The 20,013-nt window shown below is 49.1% G+C and overlaps 1 protein-coding gene across 1 annotated transcript; it reads left to right on the forward strand.

Annotated features, from left to right (window-relative positions):
• The first annotated feature begins 119 nt into the window (after positions 1–119).
• Positions 120–13,138, forward strand: LOC110331236. Its single transcript, XM_029546589.1, has 3 exons — positions 120–405; positions 10,022–10,179; positions 12,794–13,138. The coding sequence occupies exons 1-2, from the start codon at positions 182–184 to the stop codon at positions 10,149–10,151; spliced, it is 354 nt and encodes a 117-aa protein (XP_029402449.1). The 5' UTR covers positions 120–181; the 3' UTR covers positions 10,152–10,179; positions 12,794–13,138.
• Positions 13,139–20,013: the final 6,875 nt, after the last annotated feature.

Genomic DNA, 20,013 nt, shown 5'->3' on the forward strand with positions numbered 1-20,013 from the left:
CACACACACACACACACACACACACACACACACACACACACCTTCTTTTCTTCCTCCTAGCCATCTCTGGGTCTTCCAGCTGGCTCTGGCCCGTCCTTGGCACCTCCCTGCTACCTACAGATCCGACGGCACCCGAGGCGGTGTAGGCTGGCAAAACTGCTCCCGGGAAGGAGGCTCCAGGATGATCCACGCGGTCGCGCCCCGCACCCACCGGCGGCGCCACGGAGACGCAGGGTTCTCCAGATCCTCCAAGCGCCGTCGGCGCCACCACACCAGACACGCACTGTTCACGAGGCCTCAAAGGGTGGAGGCGGTGGCCCGGGGCCGACTCCCAGGTGACCGCCAATTTGGTCCCAAGACACTTCAGGATCTCGAAACCGATGGAGGACGGCGCGGTTCTAAGAGGTAGGTGATACGCCCTTGAGCTCATCCTGGGTAGGACTGCGCCGAGGAGGATCAAGAGTGGAGAGGCCCTCCGGCCCTCCGGCCCTCCGTGGCCTTGCGATCTGGTGGCATGAGCTTCGATCACCGACTAAGGGTGACGAGCAAGCGAGAGCAGCATTGCGGCCACCAGCTTAACCTTGAGCTCCAGACCGACCTAGGTTTCTGGCTGAGAATTCAAGGACGCGCCGACCCCCCACCCCCATCTCTCTAGCTCAACTGCTCCACTCCAACGCGGGGGTACGGGCCCAGGGTCCCCTCCCCTTGTCTCACCGCATCTCTATCCACTCCAGTTCTTCTGGCTCACAAGGCTAGATTGCAATAGGACCTAAGGTGGCAGAGGTGATCTGCCCTAACCGGCCTCCCTGGTGGGGATTACTTCGAAGAGAAAAGTGCCCATTCCTTTCCCGACAAAAATGAAGCACTTCGTCTGAAATTGTGTGGGTCCAGAGGAGAGCCCCAGGTGCAGAACCAACGTGCGTGCGCGTGCTCTTTGCTCTGAACCTGCCCCCCACCCCCCAATGAATGGAGAAAGAATGGAGGAAGAACCTGGGTTCTTCTTTTGTCTTTGACTGTGGGGAAGAAAAAAAATCCAAGTCCCTTACCCTCTAAATTGCGGGTTTTGATGAGACTCGGGGTTGCCTCTTGCCAAGGAGAGCATGCATTCGACTGAGGGGGTCTAGACGCCGCCATCTTACTCGAAACTCACATCCACAGAAACGCTGCTATGTGTGCGTGCGGGTTTTTGTAGAAGGGTCTGTCGTTTGCCGGAGTGTGCACAGGGTCGGAAGGTGGGGGGAATTGAAATCTATAGGTGTGGTTTCTGGAGACATTTACCAGAAGCCATGCGAGGTTTGAAAAGGCATGGAGAGAGAGAGTAAGCACAGAGAGGCCACGCGCCCGTGGGTTTTGTGGCGTCTCTGAGGAGTCATTGAACACGAAGGCCTTAGGAATTCCGTAAACTAGTCAGTGAGCATAAGTGAGGATTTGCCCAAGCATGCCACATAAAGTCACACGCTCCCAATTACATCTGTGCTAAGTAACAAAAATAGCGTCGTTCACCTGGGCACCTCCCTTCTTTCTCCCCATTTCAAATAAGACAGTCTGCGGTGTAGTTCACATATGGTAGCATGCTGCCCAGATCTGGGCTTTCCAGAAGAAACAGAATTGAGGAGACCCATACTGGAGGATCTGGGCTTCCGGAGGGCCAAGTTCCTGTCTCTGGATGCACTTAGCTTACTCTTTTGAGGAAAGAGAGACTGGGGTTTTTGCTGAGAGAATATTCTTTCCAAATTTTCCTGGGACCCTGGGACCAATTGCACTTGGTTACAAGTCCAGAAAGGCAGCCAACAGAGACCAAACGAAGCCTCCTTCACTGACAATTATATTGCTCTTGGCTCCCCAATCTCAGGGGTCTCCCACTCCAACACACACACACACACACACANAGAGAGAGAGAGAGAGAGAGAGAGAGAGAGAGAGAGAGAGAGAGAGCCTCCTCATATAACTCGTATAAGGGGGCATGGGAAGTTGGAACCCTTTATCCGACTTTCCCCCTTGGAGTAAAACATTGGTTCTCAGATGCTATAGAACTGTTGAATTCTGGAATTTTTTTTAAAAAAATAATCTATGGTAATCTCCTTCTCAAAACTTTTCTCTTCCCTCCACCTTTCCCTCATTCCCAGATTTGGTGTGCTTCTCTCCAAATAGAGAGGAACTGAAAATTCATGGTCTTTCCTGGTTTGGTGAGAAAGATTAAAGAGGGAAAGGAAGAAATATGTGCCCTGCACAGGCAGCAGCCAAGGAGAGATGCTTAGGCACCCAAGTCAGTCCTGCATCCCAGACTTGGATGGTTTTAGATTCTGCAATCCTTTCAAGGTCCAGAGGTGCCCTCTTCCCCAAGAGGAATAAGGATCAGGATCATAGCTTTTGCAGTTTTCAAAAAAAAAAAAAGTAGGTATTCAGGTAGCCAGAGGACATCTACAGTTTGGCCAAGAGACCCAAGCAGACAGAGAAAGACATCCAGAGGGAGGGTTAGGGGAAGGGGAGGTTGAGGATTTTTGGAAAGAATCTGGAAAGGAGACCAAGGTCTCCTGTCCTGCTTAGCTGTCCAAATGTTTCTCACCCCCCCCCAACCCACCTTGATCCATAAATCATAAACAATGGAGAATGTATATCCACACTTGTAATCTGCTTGCACCCACAGACACCTCCCAAGAGCAATGGGTTAAATGGCTGCCCTGTAACTTTCCACTCAGTTTGGCAACGGAGAGGGGGCCAACTTGAGCTTCAGAGGAGCCTAGGGAACTAAAGAACAGGGTTTGAACCTCTTGCTTCTCATCCCATGCCTCTTTTTCTTGCTTCCAACCCAGACTTTCTCCGAAAAATGACATAAAGCTTTCTCTCTTTCTCTTTCTTTTCTTTTCTTTTTTCTCCCTCACCCCCCCACGTCTGAGGCTTTCTGATTCCTTGAACTTCAGTTTAAGGCCACCTCTCCGAATTGCTGAGTGCAGTTTGTGTCTGGAAATGAGGCCACACATGGTTAATGACTGTAGATCTTCACTACCACAACCCCCCTTTCACTGAGATTTCTACGCTGAACCAGGTCAACCTTTGAAAACACTGGCACCCGCGGCCAGAAACTTGGGTCTGGAATTTCAACGTCTTCTTTCTCAGGAAGATGCCAAGTGGTGATTGTTAGCCCACTTCCTGTTCTTCCCCTTTTCCTCCCTCTTTCTAGCCACAGTTATTGGGAGGAAAGCTGGATAATTAACCAAAGTGCCCCCACGGTTGTTAACTGGCTTGGAGCCCCCCTCCAGCTCCCCCCCCAAGTCTCTCCTGTCCTGTCCCAGTCTTTTGAAGCACTTCCGGACACCTGTTGAAGTCTGAGTCTAAGCTAAAGTGGAGAAAGAAGGGGTTTTAGTCTAAAATGCCTAGATATTAGGTGGTAATGACCACAGAAAAATAGGTCCTAGACAGCGGGTTTCAGAAGGCAGCTAGCTCCTAAAGTCTTGTTAAAAAAAAAAAAAAAAAAAAGTCTCTCTCAAAAGAAAAGTTACACCTTGAGCTGTAGCCAGGGTGTTTGCTGAGGACTTTTTGGATTCTAGGAAACTCCTTCGTGGAAAGAAAAGTCAATGGTTACATATTTCACTTTTTAAAAACAATTAAAAGGGAGAGCAATCCGATTTCTGTCCTTTAACTCTTCTTTAGTCCTATCCTTCCTTAGCCCAGGGACAGGGCTCCTGCGCTCCAAGGTAAGCCAGGGGGATCAGAGGTCCCTCCCTCTTCTGGGCCTCGGGATGAGAAGTCTCTTTTTAAATCTTTACTTCTTTGGCTTCTGGTGGGACCAGGTATCTCTGGAGTTAAGTTATTGAAGGGAAAATAGGCCTCTGCGTCTCCTCTCCAACTTCTCGGACTCCTGGCTGGTAGCAAGGGTACATAATGGATTCACATGCCCCTAGTGCGCCAACCCCCTCCATGGCACGAACATGGAGCTTGGTACTTTAGGCAATTTCACGTTGGACCTTGGGTTAAGTTACGGTGCGATCCGTTGGTCCCTCTGCAGCTGTGGCTGTGATGCAAAACAGGAAGGCCGCTAGACGGAGAGGTGGCCAAGACGGTGAGCCGCAGATTCAAAGAGACTGGAGAAAGCTTGGGTGGGGGCGCCTTAGATTTGTGCTCTGAGCCATAGCGATGGACTCTGGAAGCCCGAGAGAGACTAACCCAGAGCTCCTGCAGCGTGGAGCTGGAAACTAGCATTGACATTGGGAAGTCGCATTGAAGGGGTAAAGGGATATCGCAATTACACAGATGCTATCCTCAAACTGCAATGCCAAGGGCCTGCGGACGGACCTCAATCTCCACCCTCTGGGACCAGAGGAGATGCAGGTGTTTGGAGAGGCTCTGTTCAGACCCCACGCAGACTAAAAACTCTGATTTACTGCCAAGTGGCATCTCACTGCTTATGACCCAATGGTCTTGAGAATCAGGGCCACCGCCTCGGCGGGCTTCCCTGTTTTTACCGAATGAGCATCCTCTGGGCGAGTCTCGGTATCCCTGAGCTGAGGAATATTTCTCCACCTTTAGGAACAATTTACTTGCTTCCTCCGAGCCACAACTCCCGGGCCCCCGCCCCGTATGTTTCCCAGCTCTGGGGTTCTTCTTTCAGATGCCACCTCCCTTGCCACCATTAACAGACACTTGCAAAACCCCACTAGGTCCCCAGCAAAGGGACACTTCCATCCTCGGGTGCCGGCCAATTAATTAAAGAACATTAAGAAGCCAGAGGAGCTGTAATGGGGCTGTTTGGAACGTGGGGGCGCTGATGAGATCATTAACCTCGGAGTAAAGATTGGAACTGCAGACGTGCCTCTGGGCCCTTCTCAGCATCCGGGTTTTGATCACTCCACCTGTCGATAGTGGTCAATCTCTCTCCTCTTGTCCAGCGATGCGTTTTCCCCTTTATTTTCTCTTTCTATGACAGTCCTCGAGGAAGGTTTTATTACCTCTAGGTATCTAAAACTAAATGCCTACTTCTACATACCTGTCACAGACCAAAATAACAAGAGGTCACAAGAAGCAATCGCACACTGGCTGTCTGGGCTCAAGGGTCTCCAGTTTGGCTCCTTAGACCTAGACCTAAAGTAACGAAGCTGAAAATTCCTCTAGACCGAAATATACCCTCAAGAAAAAGACATTTTCTGGGGGGAGAAATGGTTTCAGAAACTTGCTCTGTGGATCAGCTCAAGACATGGCAGTAACCACAGAGGGTTCAAGTCCTGGTGGAGAAGCCCCCCCAAAACTTTGGTTACAGTACATTTCCATCATAAGGCAAGTGTGCAAAAAACGAGTGTGTTGTAGGTTGCTTTGCCTCTGCCCCAGAGCTTGCAGAACCCGTGAGAGATGCAGGATATTCTAGGGAAAGCCAGGTGACAGTACCCACAGGACTTTGTAGCACACACGGCTGTCCCCTTAGTTGGTTTTTCCAAGCAAAGTTTCACAGCTCTCTCATTCAGTTTTGGTTGCTTGTATGTGAACAGCAGGGGGTGGGGAGGGGACTGGTTCTTAATGTTTTCAGGGGCACTCACTGTTACTTTAAAATTTGATAAAAGACACGATCTCATCCCCTTTTATGTAGTCCTCATTAAATCCCATAGCTTGGGGGGGGTTGTGGGGGGGTTAGCACTACTCAGTTGCCAGACTAAGAGGCATTTGGATTGAGGGAAGGGGCCAGTCTCTGGAAAAATGCTGAAACCAAATATTGGTCAGTTTATGTAGATTTCACTTCTTGTCCTTTGGCTGGCAGTTCTGTGTTTTCCAGGCCACCTAGCACCTTTGAAAATACTCAGGGCTGAGCATNGCAGTTCACATCTTTAATCCCAGGACTTGGGAGGCAGAGTAAAGTGGATCTCTGTGAGTTAGAGCCCAGACTGGTCTAAGGGAGTGAGCTCAAAGGCAGAGAGAGCTACAAAGTGAAAGTCTTGGAGGGGAAAAACAAAAACCACAGCCCAGCCATTTGGATCTCTAGGTTCCAGGACAGCCAGGGCTACACAGAATCTTTGTCAGAGAGAGAGAGAGAGAGAGAGAGAGAGAGAGAGAGAGAGAGAGAGAGAACACTGAGACAGCAGCCATGTCCGGACTCCCAGTGTAAGCTAGCCTTTCTTCCCTAGGACTAAGGGGACTGAAGCATGAAGCAGTACTGGAAGCTTTGCTGGAGAATGTTGATCCTGGTCTGGCAGTCAGACCAATTCCTGTGGAGGTTAGGCTTAGGCAGCCTGTTAGGTACAACAAACAAACAAAAACAAATCAAAACAAAACAAAAGCACACGCAAACAAAAAAACCCAGGAGAACTCATGGAAAGAGAAGACTTTCCCCAGCCTTCCTCTAGCTGGTACCCTGAACTGGAAACCAAGGATCCTCAGCAATGTAGTACTCTTCTATGTCAGTGTCCTGATCCACTCCATGCTCTTGCTCTTCTGTGTCAGTGTCCTGATCCACACTCTTCTGTGTCAGTGTACTGATCCATGCTCTTCTGTGTCAGTGTACTGATCCACCCACTGAGTTACCTCAGAGCCTCTAACTGCCTGGGGCTGAGGCCTTGAACTGAGGTTGGGAAACATCAAACTTTGCTAAAAGGAGAAGGATTTGAAAAGAATATATATATATATATATATATATATATATATATATATATAACTGGAAATTGAACTTGGAGTCTTGTGGATATTATGCAAGCACTCTGCCATGAAGCTACAGCCCCAGCCTGCTTCTAAATACCTTTATCATCTTCTTTGTGAGACATGAAGAACAGACAACCTCTGGTGATCCCAGGGGACCTCCCTACTTCCCCTTAAATGTCTTCCTCTGTTGTGGCTTATTTCAAGTCCATCAGAAAGAGTATCTCTCTTCTCTAGCTAGGAAAACTGTCCTGGTGCCCTACCCCAGCTATACTCAAGCCACTTAGATCCCCACCCCAGAAAAAAAGTTGGGCCTCTTCAGGGCTTTGAGAGTAGGAGTCCCCTCCCCAGGACTATGCTCAAACAAATGATGGGGTGTGGAAATCACCTGCTTTCTTATAGACACTTATGTGAGTAACCTATGCCCTGTTCTCCATTGTCTGCACATTTCAAACAATCGTGCCTTGGATCAGGTAGGACCCTGACCATTGTTGGTTGCCTGCCTCTCATCTGCCAAACCCGACAGCTCTGCTCTATGGCAAGGAACCAATGGCTAGCTAGCTAATAGTATTTAAACCCCTGCCGAAAATGAAAAGAAAAAAAAAATAAACCATTTTCTGCTTGGGACAGCTTAAACTGACTAATCGTGACTGTGACAACCTGACCTAAATGTTTTTAATCAGAGCAGAAGAAATATATACCCATTTGCTCCCCGCTTTACTAATTAAAGAGCGCTAATTGGTGTTTTCAGGAACTTCCGACTGAGGGTCAGGAGCCTCTAGTCATCTTTTCACCCCTCCTTGCCCCACCCCGCCCTCAAAGGATGGTCCCCACCGTGGAGTTGGCCTCTTTCCGTCAGACAATGGGAGGGGGGCTCCAGACCCTCTGACTCCTCCTTTGCAGCCATTACTGAGGCCCTGAAAAGGACATACTGTGATTGGCCAGAAGTTCTTGCCCCAGCAGGGTTGGCCCCTTTCACACATCCCTAGACTTGTTTCCAGGAGCCAAGATCTCTCGCTGGTTGCCAAGTCAGCACCGCCAAATTGGTGGAGTGTGGCTCCCACCGGAGACCCAGAATTCAGCCCAGTGCTGGGCACGGGGGGGGGGGGGGGAGGAGCTCAGAAAATGTTCCTCTGATGTGGAATAAAAAGTCCCCACTGGGCAAAAGTCTCCACCTATATGGAGGGTTTCCTGGCAGGTGCAAGACCTAGTTCTTTCCAGTCATTTCTTACACGCTCTGTTTCACTTCAGTCTTCTGCTCACCTATCCCCCTCCCCCCATTCACTTTATTTGGCAGGACCCCACTCACCTCAGCCAAGGCAAAGGGCTCACCAGGAAGCCCCTATACAACCAGCTCTGCGGACCCTCCCCCTCCCCAGACTACCCCAGGAGATCCAGAAACTTCAGGCTACAGGGAGTTTGAACCTGAAATGAGCCAGATAATTGCCCCAATTCGCTGTTCCTTATTGAAGAGATAGTTTACAGGCTAAGAGGTTCAAAGGGCCTCACTTTTATGGACACTGCTCTAAGTCAAAAGAATACATTACACACATACAGGCTGAGGCTCTCTTGCCCTCCAACCTAGACTGGTTCTCTGAGAACAAAGGAGACTTCCTCCTCCTCCTCCCTCCTCTCTCCTCTCTCTGTCTTCCTTACTCTATTAATACTTACTAAATGTTCTCTGTGCAGGCATCTTACTTAATTCTAGGCACACAGTACATGAATTACTATAGCCACCCTGAGATCTAAGACATCCAGTTTTTTTGTTTTTTTTTTTTTGGCAGATGTATAAAGGAAGATATTTTTCAATCAGGAAGTGTGTGTGTGTGTGTGAGAGAGAGAGAGAGAGAGAGAGAGAGAGAGAGAGAGAGAGAGAGAGAGAGAGAAGCCCTGGCAAATCTTAGTGTTTTAGGATATAACAGGATGGAAATAAAACTGAGCATGAGAATATCTTAAAGTTTTGAAATATAGAATGCTTTACTAAGAGGCAGATAGTTTCCCCTGCCCTGGAACAAACAAAGAAGGGAGGCAATTAACTGGCTAATTCCAAGACCCAAATGCTTTCCCTTGAAATGGGCGGATAATGAGGCCCACAGTATGTTCGCAGTTGAATTCGCCTGATGTCGCTCCATTTCCCCCCTAACTTTGGTGAATCCATTGGGCAATCACAGTGAGACGCACAGACGCCAGACACTGCACGTGGACGCGCGCGCACTCACGCACTCACACACAGGAATGCTGACACACACAGACCCGACTTTATTCTGCCTCCAGAGTCTTTTATGACTCAGCCTTGGGAATGAAAGTAGAGTTTGGAGAGAAATAATGCGCCTGGGGCCGGATGGGGCGCAGCTGCTCCAGATGTGTGCTGGGTAATTAGGCGTCCGTGAGAGATGGTGCCCGGCTGGGAAACGTGTGTCCTCTGGGACCAGAGACCCCGGCAGGCACGGTGTCACAGTCTGTCCCATAGTTGGCTCTTTGCTGCCTGGTCCAAGGACTCCCTCACTCCTCTCTGCCCTTCCCTCAGTGCTGGGATTCTCTGGTCCCTCTGTCTTAGAAATAACTTAGGCAGATGGTTCCAGAAAAATGGTGTCTCTGTCACCCAGAAAGGAGAATAGAGAGCTTGATTTCTGCTGTCCCATACTTCTCAGGTCCTGAACAGCCCAGGCTCAAGGGGCCAGAGTTCTGAATAAAGTCTGTCTTTGCTCCACCTAGAATTTAATACAATTACCGGTTCTGGTTAGGAATGCCTTCTGGCTTTGGAGTGTATAAAACATTCATATAAGGAACACCTCTTAGTTTCACAAGGTTTTTAAACTTCACTTCCCTATCCAATGAGTCTTTTTCTTTTGAGCTTTTGAAGGCCTAAAACTCTGGTCCACTCTCACTCAGCTAGGAAGGTAATGAATTGGCCATTTCCTGACTTGCGTTTTTCTTGGCTCTGTCTCCCATCTGAGTTTCCTCTATCTTCACTTTTAATGTTCTTATGGATTGTGTCAAATCTAAAACCCAGGAAACCCCAAATTTGCAATAAAAACTGTCTTTAAAGGTTGTCGTTCCGAAATGAATTATAGTAAAAGAAAGCCATTATGTTTGTTGGCGTGAATGGTGATTATTTGAACTAGAACATTCGCTTTGGAGTAGAGGGCACGTTTTCCCAGCCCTGCTCAATTATTCTTAATATTTGCTCAGATCTTGGGCTAACTACTTGATTTTTTTTTTTTTTTTCTAGTTGAGGGAGGGAGTTAAAGATGCTGGCGCTGAGCTGCAGCGGGCTGCAGAGATCAAAGGAGACTCCGCTGTGGAAGGCTCCCCAGTAGCGGTGGGGGCTGGTGGAGCCTTCCTTAGCTGTCCAATCCTTTTCCAGGCAGCACTCTTTAATCTTGTTTCTCTTGCTTGGCAGAGGGCGCCAAAGGCGACGCGCTGGCGGCAAGCTCCAAGCCAACCAGGCCCGTTGCGTCCGTCCGTCTGCAGGAACCTGTCTCTTCACCCTGCATTGGACGCTGAGCTTCGGAGAGGATCTGGCTGCGTGAGGATTCAACGCCAGGGCGCCGCCTAGAGGTCGGTCGCGTCCTCGGTCTCGCTCACCGATCAGAGCTGCTTGTCCAAGCCACAGTGTCAGACTTAAACAAAACAAAATTCCTGCTTGGGTTAGGGACTTGGCTTCTGGGACCGTTGACTTATCAGAAACCTGCCTCCTTTCTACTTCATAATGAACCCCCAGGAAGAGAGAGGGACCAGGGATCTCAAAGAAATATTTGTCCTGGTGACACTGACTAGATGGGAGAAAAGAGTCTCAACGTGTCAGTTTCTTTTAAGGATCTTAGATTCTGTGTCTAGGTCTGCACTGGTTCGTCTTACTACCCAGATTGCTCAGCCTTACCTCCTTCACCCGTTCATGCCAGCCAGGTTCAAGAAGAAAAGGGGTTATGGAAAAGTTACCCTTTTCTCTTATAGATCCATTACAAGATTTCTAGATAATTTGAAGATGGATATGTTTTGGAAAAGAATTTGGAAAACATCTGGGGGGGGCGGTGATAGGAAAAAATTGCCCAAATAGCCTTTACTTACTAAGTAACCTCCCACTGGTGTCTCAGCAATAGTCAAGGGGGTACTTGAAGACACACCAGTAGCCCTGCCCAGGGAAGTCTGTGTTGAGCATTTGAAAGCTGATTTTTGAGATAAGGATGACCTTGGAAGGAAATAGCTTGGCATCTGACCAACAGGATTGAGGTGTCCTTAAAGTCCATGCAGGCTTCTTTTTGAGACTGAGATCAAAAGCCTGAGTTGTGGAGCTGCAGAGCCTCCTGAGAATGCGCACAAGGTTGCTGAGCTAAGGTTGTAGACTCTTCTGGTTTTCCAAAGAGTCCCTGTCTCCAGACTTGGAGCTACAGAGACCAGGCGGGCAGTGGGCTGGGAGCCAGCACACTGATCTTGAGCCATGGCTGACGGTGACCAGGCAGCTCTATTGGAGATAGAAAAATAATAGTTTTGAGTAGCTGAGGACCATTGGCCCACTCTGTCCTTCTTCCTCCCTCTCCTGTCTTCTAGAGAAAAATGCTATTAGAAGGTGTCACGGTGTCACCAATAGAAATGGAGAATGACCATGTGTTTCCAATAGAATGACCACGGTGTTTCCAATAGAAATGGAGAATGACCAAAGGAAGGGAGCACACAGTGAGGTTACATGATGGGCAGAGCTGGAGGGGCTCCCCCATGTCATTTTGGGAAACAAATATTCCATGGGTATAAGGTACTTCCTGTCCCAGATGCTTTTTCCTCTTGGTGCCAGGTCCTCCCACAGGATGGACTAAGACACTACTGCTCACCGCTGGCCAATCTTTGGCAGAATGAGACTGCCAGTTCAGCTTTTTATATTTTTTTATTTTTTTAAAAGATTTATTTATTTATTATATGTAAGTACACTGTAACTGTCTTCAGACAGTCTAGAAGCGGGAGTCAGGGAGTCAGATCTTGTTACGGATGGTTATGAGCCACCATGTGGTTGCTGGGATTTGAATTCTGGACCTTCGGAAGAGCAGTCGGGTGCTCTTACCCACTGAGCCATCTCACCAGCCCTATTTTTTATTTTTTTAAATGCTAGGAGACAGCTTGGTATTTTCTGAGATCTCTTTAAAAAAAAAAAAACTATCTGTATTTTTTAATCTCCAGAGGAGGGAGACTTGGCAGCACTTCCTGGATGGAGGAATGAGTTGGCTAGGTTGATGCTGCACCTGTGTGTCTGTGGGGCAGGGGACCCCTCCTGGGTCTGCAGCTGAGTCTCAGCCCAGTACCTGAGCTGAGCCTGAGATTATCTTGGCCTTTTGAGGGTATTTTAGACCTGAAGCTTTGGTGTTTGGTGATGAATAATTGGGGGTACAGGGAATCCCTTTGCTGTCCCCCTAAATCTCATAATCATGTACACAAAGAGGGTCAGAAGCACTATCATGGCTCCTGGTTCTCTGGAGTTCCCGGAGAAAGAGAATTTTTTTTCTCTTAGTTTTGCGATGCAGTGCTCTGGTAGAACAAATCCGGATTCCACAAAATTGTGGAGGGGGGGGGGAAGCAAACTGCCCATGATGGAAGGCAGTGGCAACTGGAGGTCCACTGGTTGCTTTGATTTGGTTTTGAAGCCTTTAAAAGAAAGGGAGAGAAGCAAGCGGTGAGACAAGGAGCACCACTGTGCTGTCACTTGTGCTTTGTATGCGGGACAAGGAGATCCCCCGAGGGTTTCACCTCTGGAGCGGCTCACTGCTCAGCCCCCTTCAAGCCCTGAGAGTTTTCCAAGTCTTATACCCTGTCCCATTCTAACAAGTACCTGGCAATAAACGGGCGGGGCAGGACAAAGGTCTGGAAGGAAGAAAGCAGCGGAAAACCCTAAACCCCCGCATCAAGCAGATAGCAGATCATCCGGGCTTGTAGCGAGGAGTACAGGGCGCCCAGCTCTGCCTAGGCAGGTTGCTACAAGGGCCGCATCCAGAGCCCTTGGCTGGGCTCTGGGCTCTAGGAACCCAGGTTAGGTGTCCGCAGGCTTCCAGTCCTGGCCACGGAGCTACAGAGAAAGGCACCGAGGCCCGGGAGACTTCTCTCCACGCGGGCAGAATCTGCAAGCTCCTTAGCCTCATAAATTGTTCTCTTTTCTTTATACCCGCCCCGGGTCCGTGTTTCTTTTCAGGACAAGAGGGGATATAAACTGTTTGAAGTTCATCAGCACGGTGAAGTTTTATTGTATTTCCTCCGGTCCCTAAGATTTACACCCTGAAAAAGAAACCGGCAGCCAGGCAGACTCCCTTCTTACCTCCGAGTTTCCACACCGGGGGGACACACACACACACGTGGCCAAGTGGACACTTGCCTTCAGGAGCAGAGAGGGAGGGAACCGGCTCCAACCGACTCTCCCTCACGGGCTCAGGTAAGTTTCTCAAGTCTAAGAGGCCTCTGACAGTTATGGCATCAACTGAGTCACAACCTGTGAGGATGTGCAAAGTGACTTTGTAGGGATGGAAGAGAGCGGGAGACAAGGATGTAGCAGACTAGAGGAAGCAAACTTGTTCTAGGCCTTTCCCCAGCCAGGTCCCCAACATCTCCACTTCTTTGTAGAAGCGGAAGAGTGGCCTACCTGGGGCGAAACCAGAGTCCTATCGTTTGTCAGCAGAGTGACTGTTTCAGCCTTACTGTTGTGCCTTCTCACCGGTGCCTTCTAACCCAGACTTTCGTCAATTTTTTTTTTCTCAGTTCTACTTGGCTCCACTTTCCTGTCTACTCCCCTGTCTCAAGGCTCGGGTTGCCTTAGAGTTGGAAGGTTTGATATCTGGGAGCTGCCTGGGAGTCTGGGTAACTCTGGAACCCAGGGACTGGCCAGATGGTGAGTGTGTGTGAATCTTCCTAGCAGTTTGAAGTTAAGAATCCTTTTCATCTGGGGAGCCCTCCAACTCTGGTCTGTGCTGAGAGGCCAAGTATCTCACAGAGGCCCCTGCCCGGGCTTAGAGCTGGGCCTTGGTCAGGATTCTTGATGTCAGTTCTGGAATTCTGTGTCCAGCACTTCAAATTCCTGGTTAACTAGCAGCGGACCTCTGTTACGAAATAGTCTCGAAGAAAACAAGTTAAGCAGAGGAAGTAAAATGTGTGGCCATTTTAGCTCACAGGAGTGTCCCAGGAGCCCGCCCCCAGTGAGCCAGGGAGCTTGAGCCGGGACTGTTGAGTGAAGTAGGTAGTTTCATGTTGTTGGGCATGGCTTTCTGAACACAACGACATCAAACCACCTGATTCATGGCAGTTACTGCTTCTTGCTTAGCTGGGGGAGTTCGATAGGGCTCTCCAGGACTGGTGTGTCAGTTACCCCTGCAAAATAATAAAACAGGTTTGAGGGTCCTCAACTGAGAATAGCAAAGATGTTCCCTTAAGAAGAAACCTGGGGAATTCTGAGGATGTCTCTTCACCTTTTAGAGATAGAAAGAGAGAGAGAGAGAGAGAGAGAGAGAGAGAGAGAGAGAGAGAGAGAGAGGAGAGGAGAGAGAGAGGAGAGAGAGGGGGATAAAATGTGAATATTGTTATCTCTCAAAGGCAAAGCAGGAGCTGAGCTCTTTTCTGCAAAGTCAAGGATAATAGTCAGGGCTTCAAGTCTTTGGGTGGTGGGCTCCTGTCTGCAGCCAGATCTTCCTGGAAAGGTCTCTGCACAGAATTGGTTTCCAACAGGGCTACAGGGGGTCCTCTGAGTCTTTGTAATCGTTGGATTGTGGTGGTGGGGGGCTATACCTCAGCTAAGGTTTGAAGCTCCTCTAAGGAGCCAGTAGGTTCCAATCCTAAAGAGAAACATCAAGACCCTTTGCAGTCTCAGCCTGCAGGTTGTCAGGGTCCCTTCTAGGGCCCCCTAGTGGGACAGGACTTCCTGATGTGTGTTTGTGCTTGTATGTGTGTGTGTGTGTGTGTATGTGTGTGTACACACATGTGTGTATGGGAGGGAGGAGTCCTTCCTTTCCTAAATTCTAGTTGGCTCTTTACCCACTAGCTGAGCTGGCCTGTAGGGTTCACACAAACCCCGAGGACCACCAGCCTCTGGGAGAAGGGCCTAACCAGCAGGGGAATCTAAGCTGCTAAGTTACGCAGTATGTACCGCCTGCTGTAATGGTGGGACTAGAGCCTGGACAGGGCAAGGCAGTTTGTCCTCTCTGACCCTGGCCCTTCAAGGCTGCTGCTGGCTCTGTGCCCAGGAAAGGAGTTCTTCAGAGTGCTGGTGGGAAGAAGGACTTGCCAACGAATAGGCTAACTTTTGTTCCTAAACCCTTTCCCTGCTTGAGGCAGAGGAAATGTGCAAGGGGCCCATGAAAGAGGCCCTGACCGGATGGGACTCCCGGCGCCAGGCTGATTTAGATTGAGGGGGGGTGTTGGAGAGGGGGCATTGAACAAGAGACCTCTGCAATGGCAGAAGGCACAGGGAGACCCACTCCCAGAGCAGAGCAAGGTCTTTCTACAACTCACTGCTCTGATAAAAAAGGACCTCAGACAATGTCCTATGACATCTGCTTATCTTCTCCTGCTGCCTTACCTTGCTTCTTGGAGAGGACTACTTAGAAACCCAAATAGGCAATGGGAGCCTGACTATCTTCCCTCCCTTGGTTCCCCACCCACCCTGGCCACCTCCTCACAGGAAAAGTGCTGTAAAAAAATAAAAAAGAAAGAAAGAAAAAAGAAAAAAAAGAAAAAAGGGGGGATTTAAGAGAGAAAGGAGGAAATAAAGTCTTTGGAAAGCAGAGAGTTTTACAACAGCCAAAGGTTTTATGGAAGCAATTATGTAATAGCTTTCTACCTGCTCAGAACCCTTTCCGCTTGCCTGCCGCCCCGTTTGGTCTCCTTGATGCCTCCTCCCAAAGGACTCAGTCACCTCCCACTGTCTTGGATATCTGTGATGGCTGAGAGTTGGTAAGAAAATTCCTCAGGTCCAGTGGGGCCACTGACCTCTGACATCCTATGCCGGATGACAGGAGATTTCCTTATTTTCCAATTAAGATCCTTCCTTGGGGTTGTGGAAGCCCCCAGGCTTGAGTCCCTGTGTACAGAATGTCATACCTGTTTGGGATTCTTTTGGACAAAGAGCGTGGGTTCTGGGATCTTGTTTTTCCCCTTCAATGTCTAATGGAACAAGTGTCCTCAACCCTCACTGTATCCCAGAGTAGGTCTGGAGCCTAACCTGGGGCTCAGAAGAAATGTCCCCAGTGACTGGGAGCTTTATCAAGGTGGTTATATGCAGCAGTGTTTTGGCATGACCTTCATGGTCACCTGAGGACTGACACACTCAGTCGTCTCCTTTCCCTTCACACTTGTGCAAGATACAAGTAATAATATCTCCACCCTTATCCCCTTCACGACCATGAAATAAGTGTCACATAATGCATGCTGTCCCTGCCGGCTGGGGGGAAGATACAAAGTAAAAAGATTTCATGGCTGGATAACAAAAGTCACCAAATTTCATGACCTTTTCTGGGTCAGTTGGAGGTATTTGCTTCATCTTCCATTAAAATGTTCCAGCAGGACACTGTAATTGAATCTAGCTTTAAGTCACGCACATTTATTTGAAGATGTAATATGAATTTTGCTTAGGTACCAAGTTAGGAGGCAAGATTCACATCAGCTAGTATGTATAGCCAAAATTTAGACATTAATATCCAGGTTTTTGTCTTCCCTATAGGTGTATTGATTTTTTTTAAAAAAATATGCACACCATCTTTGGGGTTATATTTAAAAAAAATAGAATCACTGTTAGCAGTCATTATTCACAGGGACTATACACATAACCACATATGAACAATTAGATCTTAAATGCCTGTGCCCAGACACATTTAGTATTACAGTTGGAAAGATAATTGTATATCCTATAAATGTATGTAATAGAGCATATTTGAACACTAGGCTCCCTTACAGAAATATTGGTTTGAAACAGACATGCAAGTCAAATACATCTGCTTAAACCCAGCAGGCATCAATATCAGCTGTAGCTTATCACTTAAAAACAAACTATTTTCTATTTTCTCAGTTTTCCTTTATTTTTTTTTCCTCTTGTACTCCCATTTCAACCCCTAGATTTTTCTCTTCTTAAGGACAAGAGACACCCTCACCCCACTCCCCACCAAGGACTCTCCCAAAATGCAGGCACTTACCCAGTGGTTGTGAGCAGCAGCAACCTTTCTTCTTGACTGCCCTGGGCCCCAGTGTGGTTCAGAGGCTTTACCTTCCTGTGTGTGTGTGTGTTTGTTTGTTTGTTTTCATGCTGCATGCCACTAGCCCCAGCTGTGTTCAGCCAAGACATGACAAGGGGTTTTAGGGAATGTGGGGTTTTCTTTCTCTCTAGGAATGGAGGTGACTTGCAGAGTAGCTTTGCTCTCTGGACAGAGTGACCCCACTGTCCTGTGACTTTTGTTAAGTATCTATAGGTCCCAGGGGCCACAATTCTGTGTGCTCTGTTCTGGCATGGTGGGTACCATTGCCTAGGAAGGGAAAAAGATTTGAGGGGTTCCCCGGGATCACTGAGCATTTCAGCAAGGGGGCACCCACCCTAGTGACCATTTTGTCCTTTGCCTCTGTTGAAGCTGAGCTCAAGTTTGAGGCAGCAGTCCCTTCTGGAAAGCTTGCAGCAAGGGTGAGACTCCTTGCTGCTGCTGCTGCTGCTGCTGCATCTTCCCCTGGAGGGGGGTGAGATGGGGTATATACCCCAGGGATGAGGGGAAAAGTTCATTCTCTTCTGTAATCACCTCTCCAGAGAAAACAAGCTTCCCAAATCTGTCTCCTCCACCTTGTGTGCCCCCCCCACAACCCCCAGAGTCTTGAGCAAACACCAAAACTACTCCTTACTTAGAAAAGAGGCCTGGGTGTCCTCTTCACCCATCAGTGATTCCATGAGGGATTAAGAACTGCTCCCTAGGCAGTTATAACCCACAAATATGAATTTAAATGGATTATCTCCCTCTTAAAGGGCACAAGCCAGGAGCCCAAAGGTTCTTCCTCTAACTAACTAAACCAGCCTTTGACTTCCCTCTCCTTGTGAGGAGTCTGCGGCAAAGCCCAGGAGAGGAATGGGAGCCAGGAGGGCAGCGGGCACAGCCCAGCGCCTACACAGCTTGGGTCTTAAAAACAGCCTTGCTCTATCACTTTTCCATAAATAAAAAAGCCCCGGCCCACAGTTCACATGTCCTTTTGGGCCCTAATTTATATACTACAGAAAATCATATACCCACCTCGACATGCTTCATAACGCTGTTATTTATGGCTGGGGAGGGGATTTTTTTTTTTTTTGCCTGAAGACTATATTTATCACAGGTAAAACTGATGGCAGATTTCATACGACTAGCAAAGCAGGAACAGGTGCTCTGCCCTATGATTCATTCGCTCCAGGCCCAGCTTCTTGCTGGCAGATCCGGGAAGCTCTCTTGACTTTTCCAAGCGTCCAACCGCTACTTAGAAGAATTTGCATCGGATTTTTGTTTCCCCATTTGGATACTACGGAAAAAAAAACAACAAAAAAAACAGATCTTCACGCTGTTTGGTTCCGGATCTGCTGGGCTGTCGCTCTCCAAGAGCGTGGGTGGAATTGAAGGGGCCGGCTGGGCGCCCGCATTGATCTTTAAAAAATCATTTTGAAATCGCCATAATGTGAAGAAATATGGCGCTTCGCCCTCGTATTTCACACGTAATGACACGAGATGGCTTCATTTAGAAAGACAAGCGGGCGGGACTGTGTGTGTGTTCTCGGAGGTGATCCGCAGCCTTCCACTGGGCAGTAGGGGTACTAGCTAAAAACATATAACCCCCAAGTTAGAACGGTTCCACTTTTTCTAAAAGAAGGGGAGGATAAGGAGGGGGTCATGACTCCTGGAGCAGTCTGCCTAATAACGGTCCAGACTCAGAGAATAGCCGAGAAATCTGTCCTTACACCTAACCCGAGGAAACCTAGCCTGTCTAGGGGCCGGGCCTCCCAAAGCACCACACCGGGGGAGGCGCCTGCACCCAGGCAGAGGCTGTAGAAGCAAGAGCTGGGAGAGCCGCCAGGAAACCAGCCCGTGGCCTCGGGGGAGTCCCTGCGCAGGGCCGCAGAATAGCTGCTAATAAAATGCACTATTTGTAATCTCCACGAGAGGATTGTAGGGGAGAAGGCGGCGGGTGGGGGAAAGGGACTGATGCCGGGGACTCCTCTGTACTTGCTACCGTCCTATGTCAGTATTTGGACCTTTTCCAGAGCGGCAATTCCGGGTGAAAAGCGCTGGAGTGCTGAGAATTTAGCTGGCCTCTTTCCCTTTTTGGATGGAAAGGAAGGTAACCCGGTGTTCCTTACTGTGCCCTTTGGGGGAATCTTCTCCAGAGCTCCTTTAATCATTTCTCACATTAGCCCCCTCATCTGGACATGTTTAAGGGTCTCAGAGATTTCTGGATGAAGGACAAGAAATGACCATGGACCCAGCCCTTCACAAAGGCCCAAGAAAAATTTAAGGAGTTAAGTAAGACTGGTTAGTCTCCCGAAACTCTTTCGTAGACTAGTTCCAGGGCCTGGTGTGTCTCTTTGGCCTTAGGCAGGCTATAATTTCAGGACAGATAATGATTCTTTGGACACTGGTCCCCTTTCGCCTCTCTCAGCTGCTAAAGGATCAAGGGAAGAGCCTAGTCACGTAAATCTCCCCAAATTGTGCCCTGAACCCCCTCTAAAAGGGATAGCTGTCCTATAAAAGCCCCAACTTCTTTCTCATCCTTTTACTTCATCTCCTGTGGGTCGCTGTACTGCTGTTGTTTAATAAACATCTCTGTCAAGGGGACAGAGGACAGGAAATGAGGGCCCGCAGGGTGGATGTGGAGGTGTTGGGGGGGCGACAAGACTACCTCCTCTTTAATTACCCTGTCGGGCCTCTCCCGCTGCTCTGAGGCTGGGACGCTCTCCCTCCCTGTATGCTGGTCCTCCCTCCCCTCTCTCTTCAACCCGCCTGGGGAGAGGGCTCCTCAGCCTGCGTCCCTCCTGAGGCAGCCCGCTGCTTGCCTCCGCCTCTCCTCCGCCCCCATCGCCCCATGTTGAGAACCCCCCTTCCTGTAAAAGCGGGAGGGGCCCGGGCGGCCCGGCCGCTCAGGCTGAGGTTACGTGGCCGCCGGAGCCCTGACGTGATAGCACATTGCATCAGCATAAAACAATCCATCCTGGATATGGAATGCGGTGAGGACGGATGACAGCGCGAGCGCAGCCCCCTCGCCCGATTGATTTATGTCGGAGCTGACGCTTTATCAGGCAGTCCGCAAAACTTTGACCAATCATTTTGCAAGGAGCTTCGAGCCGGGCTGCTCCACTGTACTTTGTTGGCTGAGAAGTTGAGCAGGGGGTGGGGGTGGGAGGGTGGGGGTCTGGGGGGGTCGCGTCCGAAAGCC

Source organism: Mus pahari, chromosome 14 (genome assembly GCF_900095145.1).
Source record: "Mus pahari chromosome 14, PAHARI_EIJ_v1.1, whole genome shotgun sequence".
NCBI lineage: Eukaryota > Metazoa > Chordata > Mammalia > Rodentia > Muridae > Mus > Mus pahari.

Bases quoted from the DNA above. Each gene is read 5' to 3' on its own strand.
- LOC110331236 (XM_029546589.1), top strand. From the start codon at position 182: ATGATCCACGCGGTCGCGCCCCGCACCCACCGGCGGCGCCACGGAGAC. The intron at 406-10,021 runs GTAGGTGATACG...CTTGCTTGGCAG, and splicing joins GGACGGCGCGGTTCTAAGAG to AGGGCGCCAAAGGCGACGCG.